At 46.6% G+C, this 18,209-nt stretch overlaps 1 protein-coding gene across 9 annotated transcripts in view; it reads right to left on the minus strand.

Moving 5' to 3' along the window:
* The window catches only part of ASAP1 (ArfGAP with SH3 domain, ankyrin repeat and PH domain 1), a 379,170-nt gene that overhangs the window by 23,157 nt on the left and 337,804 nt on the right, over positions 1-18,209 (minus strand). For 8 of the 9 annotated variants that reach the window (XM_051844821.3, XM_089335707.1, XM_089335708.1 and 5 more), the window contains 3 exons: positions 15,683-15,790; positions 13,560-13,788; positions 3,140-3,310 (listed from right to left, as the gene is read on the minus strand). In XM_051844821.3, coding sequence (XP_051700781.1) covers positions 3,140-3,310; positions 13,560-13,788; positions 15,683-15,790 — 508 coding nt within the window. The remainder of the gene's footprint in view (positions 1-3,139; positions 3,311-13,559; positions 13,789-15,682; positions 15,791-18,209) is intronic. The other variant, XM_051844826.3, reaches the window with a different exon arrangement.

Genomic DNA, 18,209 nt, shown 5'->3' on the forward strand with positions numbered 1-18,209 from the left:
TTTCATGTGCCAGTCTACCGTCAAGTCGTCCAGCAAAATGCTAGGGTGAGAGTAAGAGCAACAGTAGCTGCCATTTACTGAGGGCTTCCTATTTCCTGGGCCCTTTCTCATTCAGCCTTCATAGTAACTCTATGGATCATTTAGGCACTATTATTAGTCTCATCTTGCAGCCACAAAAACTGAGGCACTGAACAATTCAGACAGTCGCTGAAAGCCACAGGACTACCAAGAGGTAGAGATGGCATTAGAAGGCCGTGTGACACCACAGCTCACGTCAGAGACTGCTCTACATGTGCCCTGGCATAACCTATGTGTGTGCACGCAAGACAGTGGCCTGGGCAAAGCCTTTAAAGCAGGTCCTAGGAGATCCGGTCTTGAAGAGTGACTAGGCATGAACAAGGAATAGAGAGAATAATATTCTAGGTTGAGGGCTCAGATTTGAGAGGAAAGAATGAGTTGGGGAAGGTGCTGAATCTTACTACGGCAGATAGGTCCTGTTTTGGGGGAGGGAAGGTGAGGTGCGGGGGGAGAGCTAAGAGACTGCTCCTCTACTATGTCCTGATGCCAGGTGCCTCCCCCAACCCCAGACTTGATCTCTGACAGCCCCAAATCCCTCAATGTCATGGGCTGAGGAGAGATGGGAGGTTCAGGGGGACATACGGGCAGTGGGAAGATGGGCACGCAGGGAAGCTGCAGGTACTGTGGAAAAATACAGCTTGGGAGGCTCACCTCTATGTGCCTTCCCAACAAGCGGTCTGGCCCCTGCCTCTGGAACACCATGGCGGCAGGAGACGGGTGTTAGGATCACCAGGCAGTGACCACATGACACAAATGACAACATACCACTTCCTTAGAGAAGTCCTACTGTGTTTGTGTGTACGCCCGTGTGCACTCACATGCCTGCTTCTGACCTGTGCCTGGAGGTGCGTTTAAGTGTATCTCACACTTGAGCTCATGCCAACACATGATGAACAGCCATGGTAATTCCAGAATTAACATTTAGCCTTGTCTGGGGGTGACTACCAGAACCCGTGTCACACGGACAATGGCTCCTGTGCAGCGGGCAGATTTCAGGTTTCCTGTCTTTCAGAGCAGGTTGTAGGTGTGAGGCTCTCAGCTAGTTGTCAGGTGGGCAGTAACTTCTCCACGATGACAACAGGCTTGTTTCTTAGTGAAAAAAACTCCTCACTCACCGGCTCTGGGAGAAAGAAAAGGCCAGGTGCCTGGCTTGCTACTTAGTGGTGCGAGAGAAGTCTTAAGAAATGACAGATTTATTTGAGGGATGCTTGAGTCCACGTAAAGTGGCTACACGCACTATAGAAGCCTTACAAAGAAATAAAACCGGGTAAACAAGAGGATCAGAGTTTAACGAAATTTACAAAGAAGGCTAATTTGTGAACTGAGGTATGCGAGTCTAAACAGGAAACGTGACTTTCCATGGACATTACTGTGGAGAGAAAAGTCCCTCTCTGATAAAACCTGGGGACTCTGGAAGGCCTAGGGATGCAAGCTCGGAAGCTGTCAGAGGCATTCCTGGTATCCACGTGCGTGTGTGCCCGCGTGCCTCCGTTATTCCTGCCTCGGTTGTTTCTCCTGGGAACAAATTCCTTAAAACCCTCTCAAACTCCTGCTCCTCTCTGAGGCCTCCCCTGACTTTCCTATGCAATCGGACAGTCTATCCCTCAGCATTTCCACAGTACTTACTTAACACAGCCATCCTGACAGTAAGGAACATACAGTTTAATTGTTAGTACCTGTCTGTTGTCCTCAGATGATCATGAGCTCTGTGAGCATATGGATTGAGAAGGCCCAAGCAATAAACACAGGTGGTGTCAAAAATGAGCTGAATCAACAAATGAACGGCTAAACAGCCCCATTCTCACATGTGCACACCCACCCACACCCACACTGTGGCATTTGGGTCAGATGGTGGACAGGTGTGCCAATCTGCAAGTGGACAGTATGGTGTTTTTTTTTTTCCAAAAAATTTTTAACACTTGATTCAGGCTTTTTATGATGCCTTTAGAAGCATTAAGCTGAATTACCTATCAGCATGATAAGCACAATCAAAAAACGAAACAGAAAAAACAATCCCACAGTGAAACTCTTTGGCAGGAAGTGATGAGACATGCATAGTGGCAAGTTCTTTCAGCCAAGCTTCCAGGCACATCCTTCATGGGCCGGGGCCCTGCGAGGTGATAGGGTGGCCCTGGAACTGCTGACGGGTTAGTAGTAAAGATGGAAACTGTGTCCCTTGCAGGCAGAAATTTGTCGTTTGTGGTCAATGTCACAGAGGTGATTATACTGGCTGACTCTTGCTAAGTTTATTCATCCTCAAGCGATCACTGAACATCCTCTGTGTGCCGGGCACAATTCCAGGCTCTGCAAACACAGGAAGGACAAGACAGACAAAGTTTCCGCTCTCATGGGGCTCCCACCCTCACGGGGGAGAAAGACACGAGGGGACAAGGTGCCTGGGAGGAAATGGATACACAGGAGGCTCCTTGAGAGAGGTAGGTCAGGGAGACAAACATGCAGCTGACAATGGAAAGGATAACAGGGCCCAGGCTTTCAAAGAGCACAGCAGAGTCTCAGGGAGCAGAGGGCCCCTGGAAGAAGGGGAGCATGGTGCATCAAGTGGAGGAAGGCCAGTGGGGAGAGCAGAGCGGCACCGGAGGGGATGGGATTAAGGCCCTGGACACACATCTCCTACAGGCCCACGGTGGGGTGAGCTCAGCAGGACAGCTTCAGAGGGTGGTCAGGAGAAGAGTGACTATGATCTGGTTTTATAAGACAACCTTTCTGGCTGTCGCGAGAATGGATCGCTCTGCTTTCCTGAGCCTATTTCCTTATCTGTAAATAAGATTGGCAACACCTACCACACAGAGTTGCGATTATGACTGAATGAGGTCTAGGAAATGCCAGCACCTTATTACTACTCATAGCTTTTGATGGTTCTAAATATATTTCACATCACTTCTTGACCTCTGAGGCAGGTCTGATTACAAGCATCCGAGTCCTCATCCAACAGGTGTGCAGTCTGCTACATTTCCTGCATGTGCTGACTGTCCACTGCCCAGTGGAGTCCCACGCACTGCCTGGCCCTGGGCAGCTTTGGCCCTGACTTTGGGTAACTTACCCCAAGGAACTGCGCCTTTGTTTGGGGGCCCATGAGGTAGTGGGCTGGGAGGGTCGGACAGGGTTCTCTTGTGTCCGGGTGGTGGGGGAGGAGGCCTCTTCTTGGATAGGGTGGAGCTGCCACTAGAGGTCTGGGTGCTTAGAGGGAGTGTTGAAGGTGGGCCAGTTGGACCTGGAAGGAAATTGAATGGGGGCAGGAAGGTTAATCCCAGTCTCAGACACAGAACAACCAGTACGCGATTACTTCCACATATTAAAATGTGGTACAACAACATACACAGACAAATGTAAACAGCTGGACAGGGCCAAGTCCATCAATCCAACAGCTCACAAAAATAGGGTTTAAAAAAAAATGTTGGTTAAAAAAAAAAAAAAAGGGAAATTACAATGAAGGAAATTCAAGTGTGTGCTGTGACGGGACAAAATGCTGGTCAACACAGAATGCTAATGGCTTCGGATCATCATTTAGGGACGATGGGGAAAAATAAAACACATACACATTCCAAGCTGACAACTCACTGGAATCATCACAAAATCTACTGAGGAAGGAGGCTCACAGCAGTACCAGCACAATCAATAGAGAAAGAGCAGAGCACTGAACAAGCTACACCTCCCATGGCCACAGGTTGGGGCAGGCAAATGTTCACATAATAGGAGTTTTCTCTCCACCACAACTTTTTCAATAAACTGCCTGAAGTTTTTCTAAAATGAAAAAACAAAAACTTTTCTAAATAATGAAGGACCTAATGTGAAGAGTTACCTGTAAAGAAAGGAAAATCCAAAAATTCTTTTCTTCCAGTTCAAAATTGTTCTAGAAATCATACACCATCTATTGTATTATATGTATTTGTATCGGACAAATGGTATAAGCTAGACATTTCTTAAAAAAGGACTCAACTTTCTTCAGAGGCACACAGGACAGCAGTAATGATAGTAATATTCCATATACACACAAGAAACATTACTGCAAACGTTGGCTTCTTTGAACTTTTTTTCCAATCTTCTTTTTAAAAGCAGTTAAAAGAGTAGTGTATGTGCTCTTAGTTTTGTTCATCTGAAGTGACACTGAAGTGGTCGGGGACTCTGCTGGGCACACTGACAGGTATTTCTTTACGGAATATTACCAGGTATATGTTGGAATCATGTTCATGGACAACTTGCTTCTGCAAACATTTAGAGGAAACAAGAAAAACGTAAAGAAACAAACAGAAAGCTAAGGGCACTGCCACACCCAGTGTGTAACACGGAATGGTAGATACCTGAGTTCCAGAAAGGCTCCAAAAGAGCTTTCTACATTCTGTGTATTAAAAGAAAAGCTCAATTGCTGCTGGCCTCCTTCCTGGGTGACATAAGCTTCGGTATTTCCCACTGTTAATCGCCAGTCACTGCCAACACTGACTGAAACCATCATTTCTCAAAGATAGGTTAGTCTTGGCAACAAACACTGCTACTTGCACCAGAATTACAATCTGTGTTAGGATTAAGTGAGCACAGCTATATAATTTGTTGTCTGTCCTCCAGATATGACACATGATGGAAGCTTATGGCAACTCCAAATCACTGAAGCTATTTTATTTTGCAACAACAAGATGACTGTTGCGCTTGGCCTTGCATTTGTGTAATGCTGTGTAGTTTTCAAAATGCATTTGTACATGTTTTATTTTTCTTGTTTTTTCTCACCACCCTGTGATGTTGTGGGTCGGGTATTATTGTCCGTATCTGGCAGCCAAGAAAGTGGGGGCTTGGCATGATCAAGGCTACACAGCCACCAGGGACACAGCTGGGACATGCAGGTGTCTACAAATGTTTAGGGGCAGTTGCTCCAGCAAACAATGCTGCTAGTTCCCAAAAGCCAGGGCAGTGTTTCCTGCCCTTGGCACCCGGGAAAATGAAAACGACAACAAACACTCAGTATCAGGAAGTGGTAACTTTCCTCTTGGAAATAAATGGATAATAGATAATGAACAATGGTGAGATTCTCTAGCAAGTTCATCTTTATCGCCACCTAGGGACTTCCTGATGCAGTGCACCTGAAAGGTCACTCAGTTTCCATTCAAATCCTGCCTGGAAACAAAAAATGCCATAGTCAAGTGCACACGGAACTATGTCTCTGTGTAAGACGTATAGACGTGTGCTTATGATCTCAGAAGTGTTCAGACCCAGGATTCGACCTGTCACCACAACCCAAGCAGAAGCCAGCTTCCTGAGACATTTCAGAGATGACGGGATTAGTGCTACACCTGACTTCCTCTTGTTATTCATGTCTCCATTTACTTATTTACTGCCTGACTCTCCCACCACACTACAGACCCCACTACGGACAAGCTTTTCTTTGGCCTAGGAGATAAGTATTTATCGAATACAGGAGCAAATACATTCCTACTTCTCAAAAAATTTAATTTTTATTTACAGGGGGTAGTGAGCAGAGACAGAAAGATCCCATTTGCTGTCCAACTCCCAAATTCCTGCGAAGCTGAGAGCCAGGAACTCAATTCAGGTCTCCCATGAGGGTGGCAGGGAATTAATACTGAATCACCACTGTTACCTCTCTTGGGGTCTGTGTTGGCAGGAAGCTGGTATCAGGAGTGGGGACTTGGAATTGGACCCAGGCACTCCAATGTGGGATGCTGACACCTTAACTGCCAGGCCAAACACCCACCTCTACTTCTATTTTAAAGGCCAGTGCATCTCCATTGACGAATCAGAAACTGGGGGGAAGGTATCAGTCCCATAATGAAAAGGAGTAGTCAGTCCTATAATGTAATTTCTTATTTGGAAAGTAAACACATGGACCCACCTATTGCTCCAAACAGAAGCTACAGAGAGGAAGATGCCACAGAGTCTTCTTCATGGGTAGGGCATGATTAAAAAGACTGAAAAATTCCATATTAGACCCCAGAAAAGCAGACTTAGTTTTCTCTTTCTTTTTTTTTTTAAATAGATTTAAAGAGTTCAGAATATTTCCAAAATTAGTAGCCATTTCTAAAACTAGGGGGTGTTTTTACGGTAAAGAAATCTGAGTATTGGCTCAGTCAGGAAGGGGCAATTCTAGAGGATAAAGGCGGCAGAAACAGAACAGGAGACAGCATCCAATCTGACACACAGGCAGGTGGAGGAGACAGAGGTGACTCACCCTTGCTCCACATTTCTGGGCCCAGCTATTTAATCTCAAGAGGCTGCAGCTATCCCTGACCTTCTCCCTACTCACTAAAGCACTCTTATGGGGAAAACAATGTATTCGTAAACTGCAGAGGGGCTTGGGAAAATCTCACGAAATGAACAAACATTCTATCTTCAACTATAAGGATCTCTCTCCACTCAGACTAGAAAAACTGTCCTGGAAAACGCATCACCTGCACCAAAATATAACCCCAAATACCTACTCCTCAAATCATAATCAGTATGCTTTTCTTTTTTTTTTTGACAGGCAGAGTGGACAGTGAGAGAGAGAGAGACAGAGAGAAAGGTCTTCCTTTTGCTGTTGGTTCACCCTCCAATGGCCTCTGCAGCTGGCGCGCTGCGGCTGGCGCGCTGCGCTGATCCGAAGGCAGGAGCCAGGTGCTTCTCCTGGTCTCCCATGAGGTGCAGGGCCCAAGCATTTGGCCATCCTCCACTGCATTCCCGGGCCACAGCAGAGAGCTGGCCTGGAAGAGGGGCAACCAGGACAGAATCCGGCACCCCGAACGGGACTAGAACCTGGTGTGCCGGCACTGCAGGCGGAGGATTAGCCTAGTGAGCTGCGGTGCTGGCTACAATCAGTATGCTTTTCAAGTCTCCTTCTCGTGCAGGATTTTCTAGAGCTACCATTTATTGAGTATGCACCTGCCCCAAACTTGAGAAGTTTTTATACACATCTTCTGGAGCTTACCTTGTAAAATATGTCTGCCACTACGGTCTATTTTAAGGGTGAAAAGCCTCAGGGCCCAGAGAGGATTGGAAGCTGGGAATCACAGTGAGTGAGTGCCTGAGTCCGGGTGCCACCCTACGTGGCCGACTCAAGGCTGGGTCCTCAGCCTTGACAACAGCCTGCTTCTCTTCCTCTGAATGGCTGCATATCCTCTCTGGTGACTACATTCAAGGCCACAGCTGAGCTCTCTTCACTGGTGCATCCTCATCTTTCAATGGTCGGATAGAACACAGCCTCACGCAGAACTCTTCTCCAATCCCCCTCTTACTCCCCGGAGCAACTGCTCTGTATCTGAACCCCCACAAGGCTGCACAGCACGAGATGCTGTCTACCTTGTAGCAGAGAGCTCGCGCTCTCTCTCGCTCTCTCTCTCTCTCTCTCTGCCAGGGCAAGATTCCTATGGCATTCGTACCTGGTGTCAATGCCTGGCACATTCTGGGCATTCAGTGGACATCTATGGAAGAAACTCATGGTCTAAGTCAAAAGGTTTGTTTTTCAATGTCCTTGGACATCTGGTTTTCAGTAAAGGAGAAAACCTGGGGAGATATTGCTTAGAAATTTCGAAGGGAAAAAAAAATAACAAGACTTATAAGATGGCTTGGCAAATTATCTTGGCTTTTACATTTCAAAGGAATTAAAAAAAAAAGACCTAGAAGATGGCCTGAAAAGTTATCTTAATGGTTTTTGAAAAACTCGTCCATGAAGTATAATTTACATATTCTAACATGTCATACAAGTTATGGGCAACAAAAATGAAAATTTTATCATAATTTTCTAATGAGTTTGTTTTCATTTGTATTTTTAACTCACAAATAAAACTGGAGAGATTCATTGGGTAGAACATGTTTTGAAGTATGTATATACACTGTGCAATGGCTAAATTGAGCTAATTAACCTATGTATTACTTCACATGCTTAATCCTCTCTTGTGGTGAGGACGCTTACAATCTACTCTCAGCTATTTTCAAGAGTACAATGTTCTTAATGACAGTCACCATGCTGCACAATAGATCACTTGAACCTATTTGTCCTAATTCATCTAAGGAGCAAGTTTATACTAATTTACTTTACAAAGCAGATAAAGACACAACACTGGATATTTACATAGAGAAGGAAGGAACTGTTAGCATCTCCACACTCAGACGGGGAAACAGAGGCATAGTGAGGTACAGTGGAGCATGCTGGACCCTACCGTGGTCAGCACAGGGCTGGCCAGGGCAGCAGTATGCAGGCTGTCCCCTGAGTACGGAAGTGCTGTGGCTGGCCGATTTCTGCACAGAAAATGGCATTAGCTATTCATTTTTCCTTCGATCTCCTTCCACGACCCTGATAATTAAAAGTACCACAGGGTTGGCTCTTTAACTCACACATCCTGACATGAGAAGCACAGTAAGGATTTCTTCTGCTTCCCTTTCCACACCTTGGTGGTTAGGCAACGCAGCTAGACAGCCTGAGTCAGGAGGACCACTCCTGAGGACAAAAGTCCCAGATGACGCTCTGGGCCAGTGCTAGGTGACGCGTGCGCATGCCTGAAGAAAGATTGGGAGAAACTGATTAAAAAAAAAAAAAAAAGCCAAAATCCAACAACAACAAAAAGCTCCTGAAACAAAACGCAAATCCGGCATGATTCAAGGCTGATAGCTGGTGCGAAGCTTTACACTGAGTCACTGAAATGGCTGAGAAAAACCCCAGGAAACTGTAAAGTCACCAACGCATGAGTATTGCTGAGGACAGGAAAAACACTTCCCAAGTGACACTCAGTCATCTGCTAGTGCATGGCCCCCAGGCAGCAGGCACCACCCAGTGCTGGGGAGGTCCTCCCTTTCCATCCTTTCCATCGGCCCTTTCCAGCTACCCGACGGGCCGCCCAGGAAAGCTGGAGAAAAGCTGTATAAAACGTGTGTTTGGGTACAACTGCGGCAAGCATTCAGCAGACGTTTTTAGCGAGTCCAGGCACTGTCATATTCCCTGGGCACCTGGCGTGGTTTTATGAACGCCCCCTCGCCACCTGGGCCACCTACTTCTGGAACATGCTCTCGCGGATGCTCTCTGTTGCTTAAGCATTCTAGAGGCAACAACTAACACCCTTCCCTCTGTGCTGGGGATGCAAATACATCTCATTCCCAGGCCCTGCCCTCCAGAGCTCTGTCCCTGGCCCCCTCCTCAGGGCTGCAATCCGCACCTCTCCTGTCTCCACACCTCTCCAACAGCACCCTAGCAGCTCAACAGTGCTGTAGCTGTGTTGGCACACGGGGAAGGAGTCACAGTTTCTTGTGGGACAAGTCGAAGAAGGCTTCTTAGAAGGACAGAAAGTGAAGTTTGAGAAGGTTCACAGGAGTTCCCCTTGACTATGGAGCTGTGGCTGGGCTTGCCACAGACTGATCTTAGCTTATTACTTTCAGACATAGTCTCTGATTAATGTGGGCATTTAGTCTCTTCATTGAGACTAATGTCAAGGATAGCATCTAGTTTGATATCTGCATGGCACAGAGTCTTCACCCAAGTGTCCTACTGAGGCTCTGAGAACACCAGCCACTGCGTTTCTTTTGTGCGAATCACCTACTAGTTTACCAGACCAAAGTCAGAGCCTGTCTGAGGAAGGAAGTCTTAGTGTGCACAATGCAGGGTTAACAGATGTATGCACGTTATTCAGAGGGGCTACAGGGTCTTGACTATGAATAGATGGGAATGAACTGTAATTAGCATGTCAGTTGTTTCTATTTTCAAAGGCTTGCCAAGGTAGTTCTTTTAAGTACATTAAATAAGCTTCTTGAGATTGGAATTATCATTCATTTACTTAACAAATTCTTAGTTTGAGAACGGGGCCTACTGAGTGCTGGGTCTATTTACAGCTCTTGTTAATTCAGCAGACTTGGGTCACCTCACTCTAGCCCTTACCTCCCAAAGGACTCTTTTTTCAAAGCTGAGGAGTTGTAGTGCCTTCAACGTCAGCTGTAGTCCTCTCCATGGAGTACTAAGTGCCAGGTGTAAGCTAAACTTTTCATGTATTTCTCATTTAATCTCCACAAACATTACATGTGAGCTACTGACTCTATGTCAGGTATAAATGTTTGTCACTGCTACTGGAAAGGTACAACATTTGGCAAGGCAAGAAAAGAAACAGTTCTATAGCTTAAAATTATTTAAAAACAGGTAAATAAACCAACGAATCATAAACACTGTATACTTTCAAGTACCTGTTTTGTGGGAAGAGTACTGTGGCATCGTGTGGTCTACCACCTTGCTCCACATCCTAGAAACATCTAGAGTCTCACACAGGCTAATAATACTCACAAAAGTCTCTTATAGTAGTACATGAATAACGCAAAAGACGAAAAAACTGGGCATGGATTTCAGAATTTTTTTGCACCAAAACAAACTCATCTCTCATTCAGTTTTCCCCAACATTTCTGAAGTCCCCTCCTACTGCTCGTTGGGTTCTGATGACAGTTCCACAAGGCAGGCAAGACAGAAAAGTTCTTTCCATCTTCCTCAGAATGCAAAAGAAGAAACCAGCAGGTCTGACAAGCCTGAAGGCCCATGTTAATCTCCATCCAATTTCGGTCTCTATGTGACCTGAAGGAAGCTCCTTAACCTTTCTGGGGCTCAGTTTCTCTATCTGCACAATGCGCTGCAGACTGCATTAATCTTTCAGCATTTTTCTAACAACAACAACAACAACAAGAAATCCAAGTTCTGTAACATTATTTTAACTTACAGATGAAAAACAAACTAACCTTGGCCAGCCTGAAGAACCTCTAGCCTTAATAAGCATAAAGAGGGAGCTGGGGGAGCCGCTAATCAGACTCTCCTGCTACTTACATTAATATCACAGCTTTGATTTGATCTCTCTGGACCTCACAACTGAAGAGGTGTTAGGCAGCAAAATGTTTCTGCAGAGACTTAAGGATGGTAAATTTGGGATTCTGAATTGCTGGGTTCTTCTGAGACTGACTGGCGTGCTACTCAGGCACAAGGGGGCTTTGCTTGGTAGTAATTTAGGTCAAAACTCTGAATTTTGATGAGGCAGCTGGAGTTTCTTAAAAATATTCCCGCCGGGGCTGAGTTCAGAAGAATCCATTCTACTGTTGCCCTGTGTATTGCTCTTATTTGTGGGGACTCTATCATGAGGGTCTGTCTCTGCCTGGCCGGAAGCCGCCATGCCTCAGACCCTGAAATTCACAGTTGTGGAAATGACTCCTGCTGCTAATAAAAGACCTCTGCTTTCCTTGCCTTGGAGGAGCAGCAGTCCAGGGGGCAGATTCAAGACCGCCTTGTTTTCATGCAAATGATTCTACCAGTTAACAGGATGAAATGGGGGAAAAAAAACAGAGTAGGGGCCACAAAACAGAGAAGAATTATCTCTGCACACAGCCATCAGCTGACCTCTAACAATGTCTTCTAAGAGCTCCATTCTAAGCGTAACCAGTGTTTCCAACGGTAAGGCCATGTGAGCTATGCTAGATCACACATTTCTAATCTCCTAGCAAAGTCTTGGGGAAGCTGTGTTCCCTACGCCTGACCGGCAGACAGGCCACTCCACAAATCTGATGTCCGGCTATCAACAGCCAGGAAGAGCCCTCTCATGTTCATAGGGAGAATTTTTTTTTTTTTTTTTTTTTTGAGTCAGGGGAGGGGGCTAGGCAGCCTATCCTTAGCTGACCACGGTTGCTATGGCCAAGTCTCTAAGCACTTGTTGCAGCAGCTGGGTCACTAAATAAATTTAGTCTTTGTCTCCTGGATCTTTGGTAAAGAGCCCGTCAGAATTTATTTAAGGCGGGAGAAAGACACTTGGCGTGGAGTAAGATAGTGTGTTTTATGGGCTTCTGTAAGCTCTCAAGATAAAATTACAGCAGAGGGTGAAGGGAGGTGAGGGGGCCCCTTGGTCTCCAGACACTGGTGTCATTTTCTCCTGTAGACCACTGTCAGGCTTCTCAGTGGGAGTGGAGGTTCTCAACAGGTGCAGGTCATGCCTGCCTACGTGGGTCTCTACCACTACGTTGGCAACCACCATCAGGGGCTATGAAATCTTTCAGAGTTTCTTATTTGGTCCAGAGGGGTCTCACAGCGCTCTCGGGGGTGCAAAAGCACAATTTCCACTCCTGTCAGACTGCTATCCTGAACGGGACTCTCACGGCCCAGAGGGGAGCAGCCACACAGTCCTCCTACACCGCAGCCACAGCCGTGCAGATTGACATGCTAGCGACTGCAGAACGGACATCCCAGAGTCACAGACACAATGGCAAGAAGACGCCAGTGGGAAAAACCTTCGGCTCACGTGCGCATTGCTGCTGTCACCACTTTTTGTCTTTGGAGAGAACCGTTCACGCCAGAGTCAAATTTTAACTCTTCCCCGTTACTTGTGATCTACGGGGGCATCTGGGGTCTCTCTAAGAACATAGCTCCCATTGATAACACTATTTCAATGGGGAATCAGCTCTGATAAAACACTGCTCTGAATAAAGCTTACATTTCTCACAAAACAGCCCCAGTGTGAGTCGGATAGGCACAGCATTGTATGTGCGAGGCGCCTGAAACCTGGGGTGGCACGAACCGGGAAGGCAGGGAGAACCCTGCACTGGCCATTCCGGGCAGGGCCACAGTTTTGGCTACCTGTCAATCATCTGCTTGGCTGGTGTGACCCTTTAACGTCGTCATTTATGTGCCTGGATGTATAGGTGGGAACACACTGCCTTTGTGAGCTGTGGACGGGGCCCACGGGACAAGAAAGGTGTCACAGGGTTCAGGCCCATCAGCCTGAGGTGCTAGCCTCAGGAAGCACACGCAGAGTAATGACCCTCCCCCACGAAGATTCCTCCCCAGGCAGTGTCTCGTGGAAAATCAGTCTTCACCAGAGTACAGGAGCGTGAGCCCTGTTCACACGGAACCTGGGTTAGAATCCCCAGGAGCTGAGAACTTTAGGCCAATTATTCCACCTCTCTGAAGCATAGTCCCTTTGCGTGCGTGATGTCACTGAGTGCAGTATCCCTCTCATTCTGTGACATTAAATGGGCAGTGCCTCACATAAGCAAGTACTTCACAACTATTAAGTACCACTAGTAGGTACTACGAGAATCTTCCTCAGAAGAGAGGTATTTTAGTTAGTGAAAAACTTTTTAAAGTAGCACTGAAATTCCATCCCATATCATACAAAATACAGGTTCTAGAGCCATACAGACCTTGGATTGACTTTCAACCCTACCGTTTACTAGCTGTGTGACTTCAGGCAAGCCACTTTACCTTTTTGGACTTAGTTTCCTCTTCTGCAAAATGGGTACAGAAGCTCACACCCCACAGGCTAGTTGTGAGGTCAACACAAGATGCTGCATGAAGGGTGCCCACATACACCTGGTCCTGCTGCTGGTGTGGGGCCAACGCCAAGGGCCCTATTTAAAGTTGCTCCTGACAATACATTCTGTACTCTGTCACTCAAATACACTTTGCAGCTCTCACCTCAAAGCTGGGCCAACTACCAGCACTGAGGATGGAGGCATAGAGCCCTCAAAGCCCGTACCTTTCCCGGCGTTTCTAGGAGGCAGAGGGGGTGCCTCCGTGGTTGGTGACGTGGGCGAATCTGTGCTAGTGGACACGAAGATCTGGTTGGTGAAGGCTCCGTAGGAGAGCCGCTGCTTGTCCCTGGGAGTGCTGAAGCCCGACAGCGTCAGCTTGTCTTGTGGGGAGATGCTGGAGGAGTGGCAGAAGCTCTGCGGCCTGGGTGAGCGCTCTTTCTTGACAGGGCTTGGCTGGCAGACGAGATAAGACCGGGTGAGATAACAACCAAGGGCTGGCTGCCTTAAGGCTTACTGATGACCTCTGCAGGGTGGGCTCGGGTGGAAATCTGCACTCTGTGGCTCTCTGTGCTATGTGTGGTTGGCCACAGGACGAGCCCACATCATAGCAACGATATACAAATCAAAGGACCCAGATCTGACACTGCCACAGCTCATGCCATCACTACCGACTATGCTAGTGAAACACCGGTCAGGGATCGGCAGCCGTATTCAGAAACACAGAGCAAGGTCACAGTCAGATTTAACCTCTAATTAACAAGCATTTTTCCCAGCACAGACACTTTAGCATTTAATGTTTAAGTTCTCAATCTTGACCTCTCTTCTCATTTCACATCCTCTTAAACTCATCACACCCAAGGCGTGATGGCCACCTACATGTTGACGCCTCACAGATCTGTAAATCCAACCCCCAAGCTTTTGGATTCCAAGGTATTCTGAACAGCCCGTGGGGTGTCACTGGCGTTAGCAGTTGTTGTGATGGCATCGGCATTCATTCGACTGCCCAAGTTAGAAACTACAGGGTCAGCTGAGTCCCTGGGCCCTGCACGGATTCCTTGCAGATGCCTCTCAAGCCCATCCCTAGTGCAGGTGCTCACGGCTCCCAGTGCAGTACTTGTGCCCAATTTTTTACACTGTAGCCAGAGCTGGCAGGAAACTTGTTCCTCTGCTGGCTTTTGACAGCTTGGATAGAAGCCAAAAGGCTCAGCCTGGCCTGCAAGGCCCTCCCTAAGCTGATATGTTTAATTCTGCGGGGCAGTCTCTGTCTACCACCCCCCCCCATCCCCCACCCTGGCCAGTGCATCTCACACTGGCATTTCTCTTCCCTTTGCTCAGACCTCCAGGCTCCGCCAATCACCACCCCTTGCATTGGTACATGCTGCTACTGCTCCCTGGAATGATGCATTCTTCCCCGCTTCTTTGACAGGCAAAGAAACCCACCTCCAGTGTTTCCTTCTTGACACAGTCTCTTAAAAGTGGTGAATGCCTTTAGAACCTCTTTGACCATTCCTGCATAGAGGAAATGGCCAATTTATATCTGTTCACCAGCTCTTTCCAAGGAAGTCAAGAGCTACCCATCAAAGAGTCCCAGGGAACTGGGGACCTCCATGGGGCTGCCTTTACTGGCTATCAGACTGCAGACAGGCTGCTGTGCAACTCTCTTTGTGTGTCAGTCTGTCTTCTATAAAATGGGAACAGCAGCAATGCCCTTGGGCACTTTCAGTGAAGATGAGCTGAGACAGCCTAAGTGCTTAACACAAACTGGTCCACATCTGGACTGTCAATACAGGATCTTCTTCACTAATAAGTTATTTTGAAGGCCAATCTTATGTGTCAGCTTGGCTAGGCTACAGGGTCCCCAGAGTGTGGTCAAACTCCAATTCAGATGATGCTGTGAGGTATTTTTCAGATGTGATCACTATGTCATCACTAGGTTTTGAGTAAAGAGGACGACCCTCCACAAAGTTGCGTGGGCCTCATACAGTCAGTTCAGGGGTGTCAGAGAAAAGATGGAGGCCTTCAAAGACGAGCCAGACTACCCTTCATCTCAAGACTGCAACAGCAAATCCTGGGACTCTGAGCCAGCCTCCACAACTGTGTGAACCAATTCCTTAAAATGAACTTTCTCTTTCTCTCCTATGGATTCTGTTTTTCTGCATAATCCTGGGTAACACAGCTGTTAAAGAGTAACCGACAAGAGTTAAAGACCCAGCAATGACAATGGTCTTAGCACATCCTGGGATTTTTAAAAAAAAATCTATCAATCAACCTCCCTCTCTCTCTCACACACACACACACCCCTTTATCCCATGCTGTAGAAAAACGGAAGGAGATCATTTACACTTACTTTGTCATCCAGATCATCATCACTTTCATCCATCTCCTCCTGTCGAAGATTCCATTCATATTCCACATGGACATGTGGATTGATTTTTCCAGACTTAGCTTGGGAAAGCTGGAAGTAACAGCAAGTGCACATCACTCAGATGCCAGAAGACCTCAAGATTATCAAACCCAGTGCATTCCTGATTTTAAATGAATTGTCAGTAGCTGCTCTGTAGGCAAACCACTGATCAGATCAGCTGGACCGCCACACGTCTGGTGAGGAACTGCAAACAATTATAGGCACAGCTTTCTTTATTCTGGTAATCTGACTTCACTCCAAAATTAAAACCTTTCTTAATACTTTTAAAATGAGCCTGAAAACTGCAGATTGGGGGCTGGAAATCAAAATCATAATATTTAACAGGCTGGCCTTTACAGCCACAGTCCCAGTCCAATCTGTGGCCCCTTTTCTTATTCATAAAATAAGGCAGGGACAATTGTCTCAAAGGATTTTTTTAAAAGATGATTTATTTATTTGAGTGGCATACACAGATGGGGGTGGGGGGAGAGAGATCTTCCATCCTCTGGTTTACACCCCAAAAGGCCACAATGGGCAGGGCTGCAGTAGGCCAAGCCAGGAGCCAGAGCTTTATCCAGGTCTCCCAGAAGGGTGCAGGATTCCAACGAATTGAGCCACCTTCCACTGCTTTCCCAGGCACATTAGTAGGGAGCCAGATCAGAAGTGGAACAGGCAGCACTCAAACATGTACCCAAATTGGACCCAAATTGCATCACAGGTGGCAGCTTAATGTGCTGTGCCACAATACTGGCCCCTCAAAGGATTCTTTTAAGAATAAAAAAGGGGGGTGGGTGCTGTGGTACAGGTTAAGTTGCTGCTCAGGACACTTGTACCCCGTATCATAGTGCAGGTTAAGAACCTCAACTGCTAATTCTAATCTGGCTCTCCGCTGGTGTGCCTGGGAAGTGGCAGATAGTGGTTACAATACTTGAGTTTCTGTTACCCGTGTGGGAGACCCAGATAGAGTTCCTGGCTTCCTGGCTCGTGGCTTCCGTCCGGCCCAGCCCTGCTTGTTGTGGCCATTTGGGGAGTATACTAGCAGATGGAAGATCTCTGCCACTTGGCTTTTAAAATAAACAAACAAATCTTTAAAACAAAACAAAACACAACTCTTAGGCCTGGAACCAGGCACTCAGCAGAAACTCAAAGGAATGTAACTTCTCTTTCCTTTCTTGTTCTTTCTATGGTTACGAGAATCATGCAGTCATGAAGAAAGAACCAGCAGCCCCCCCTCCCCGCAAATGCACAAAAGAATGGGTGATTGGCTAGGAGAGCAGTGTGGTTAACATTTTATGGATTGACATACACAGACTACAATGTGATGTTTTGATATATGTGTACATTATTTGATGGTCAAATAAGAATATTTAGTATGCCCATCATCTCAAACATTTACCATCTCTTTGTGGTGAGAACATTAAAGATTCTCTCCTGGCAGTTTTGAAAGACACAATACGTCACTGTACACAACAGTCACCCTGCTATGACACAGAACACCAGAACCTGTTCCTCCAAACTAACTAACATCACATTCATGGATTAACCATTCCTTTCACCTTCCCTCCACTCCTCTCCCTGTCACCTTCTGGTTCTGTTCTACTCTCAGTTTCTATGAGATTAACTAAAAAAAGAGGGGGAGAGAGAGAGACAGACAGGAGAGAGAAAATGCTTCCATCTGCTATTCACTCCTCCGATGCTTGCTAGGGCCAGAGCCAGAGCTAGGAATGCAATCCGGGTCTCTCGTGGGGGTGGCAGGACCCAATTACCTGAGCCATCACTTGCTGCCTCACAAGGTCTGCATTGGCAGGAAGCTCAAGTCAGGAGCTAGAGCCAAAAACTGAACCCAGGTGCTTCGATGTGGTATACAGGTATCGAAATCACTAGGCTAAACACCCACTCTATTTTTCAAAGAATGTTAAACAATTTTATGTCAAAATTCCAGAAACTTATGTGAAATGTGCATATTTTTTCAAAACGCAAATTCAGATATAGATGGAAAAATATTTTTTGAATAGCTCCAAATGTACTAAGAAATTCAGTTTAAAACCCTTCCCCCAGAGATAACTAAAGACCTGAAGAGTTTCACTGGGAAGTCTACTCAACATTTAAAGAAGAAACAATAATATGAAGTTCTTCAGGAAAGCAGAGAAGGATCAAATGCTTTCCAACTCATTTTGAGAGATGAATAATATGGAACCAGTGCTGTGGCATAGCAGGTAAAGCCGCTGCCTGCAGTGCCAGTATTCCATGTGGGTGCCAATTCGAGTCCCGGCTGTCCCACTTCTGATTCAGCTCTCTGCTATCGCCTGGGAAAACAGTAGAAGATGGCTCAAGTCCTTGGGCCCCTGCACCCATGTGAGAAACCCAGAGGAAGCTACTGGCTTTGGATCGGCCCAGCTCTGGCTGTTGTGGCCATTTGAGGAGTGAGCCAACGGATGGAAGACTTCATACTCTCTCTCTCTGCCTCTCT

The sequence above is a fragment of the Oryctolagus cuniculus genome, chromosome 6 (assembly GCF_051225735.1).
Source record: "Oryctolagus cuniculus isolate XC-2025 breed Fujian yellow rabbit chromosome 6, ASM5122573v1, whole genome shotgun sequence".
Lineage (NCBI taxonomy): Eukaryota > Metazoa > Chordata > Mammalia > Lagomorpha > Leporidae > Oryctolagus > Oryctolagus cuniculus.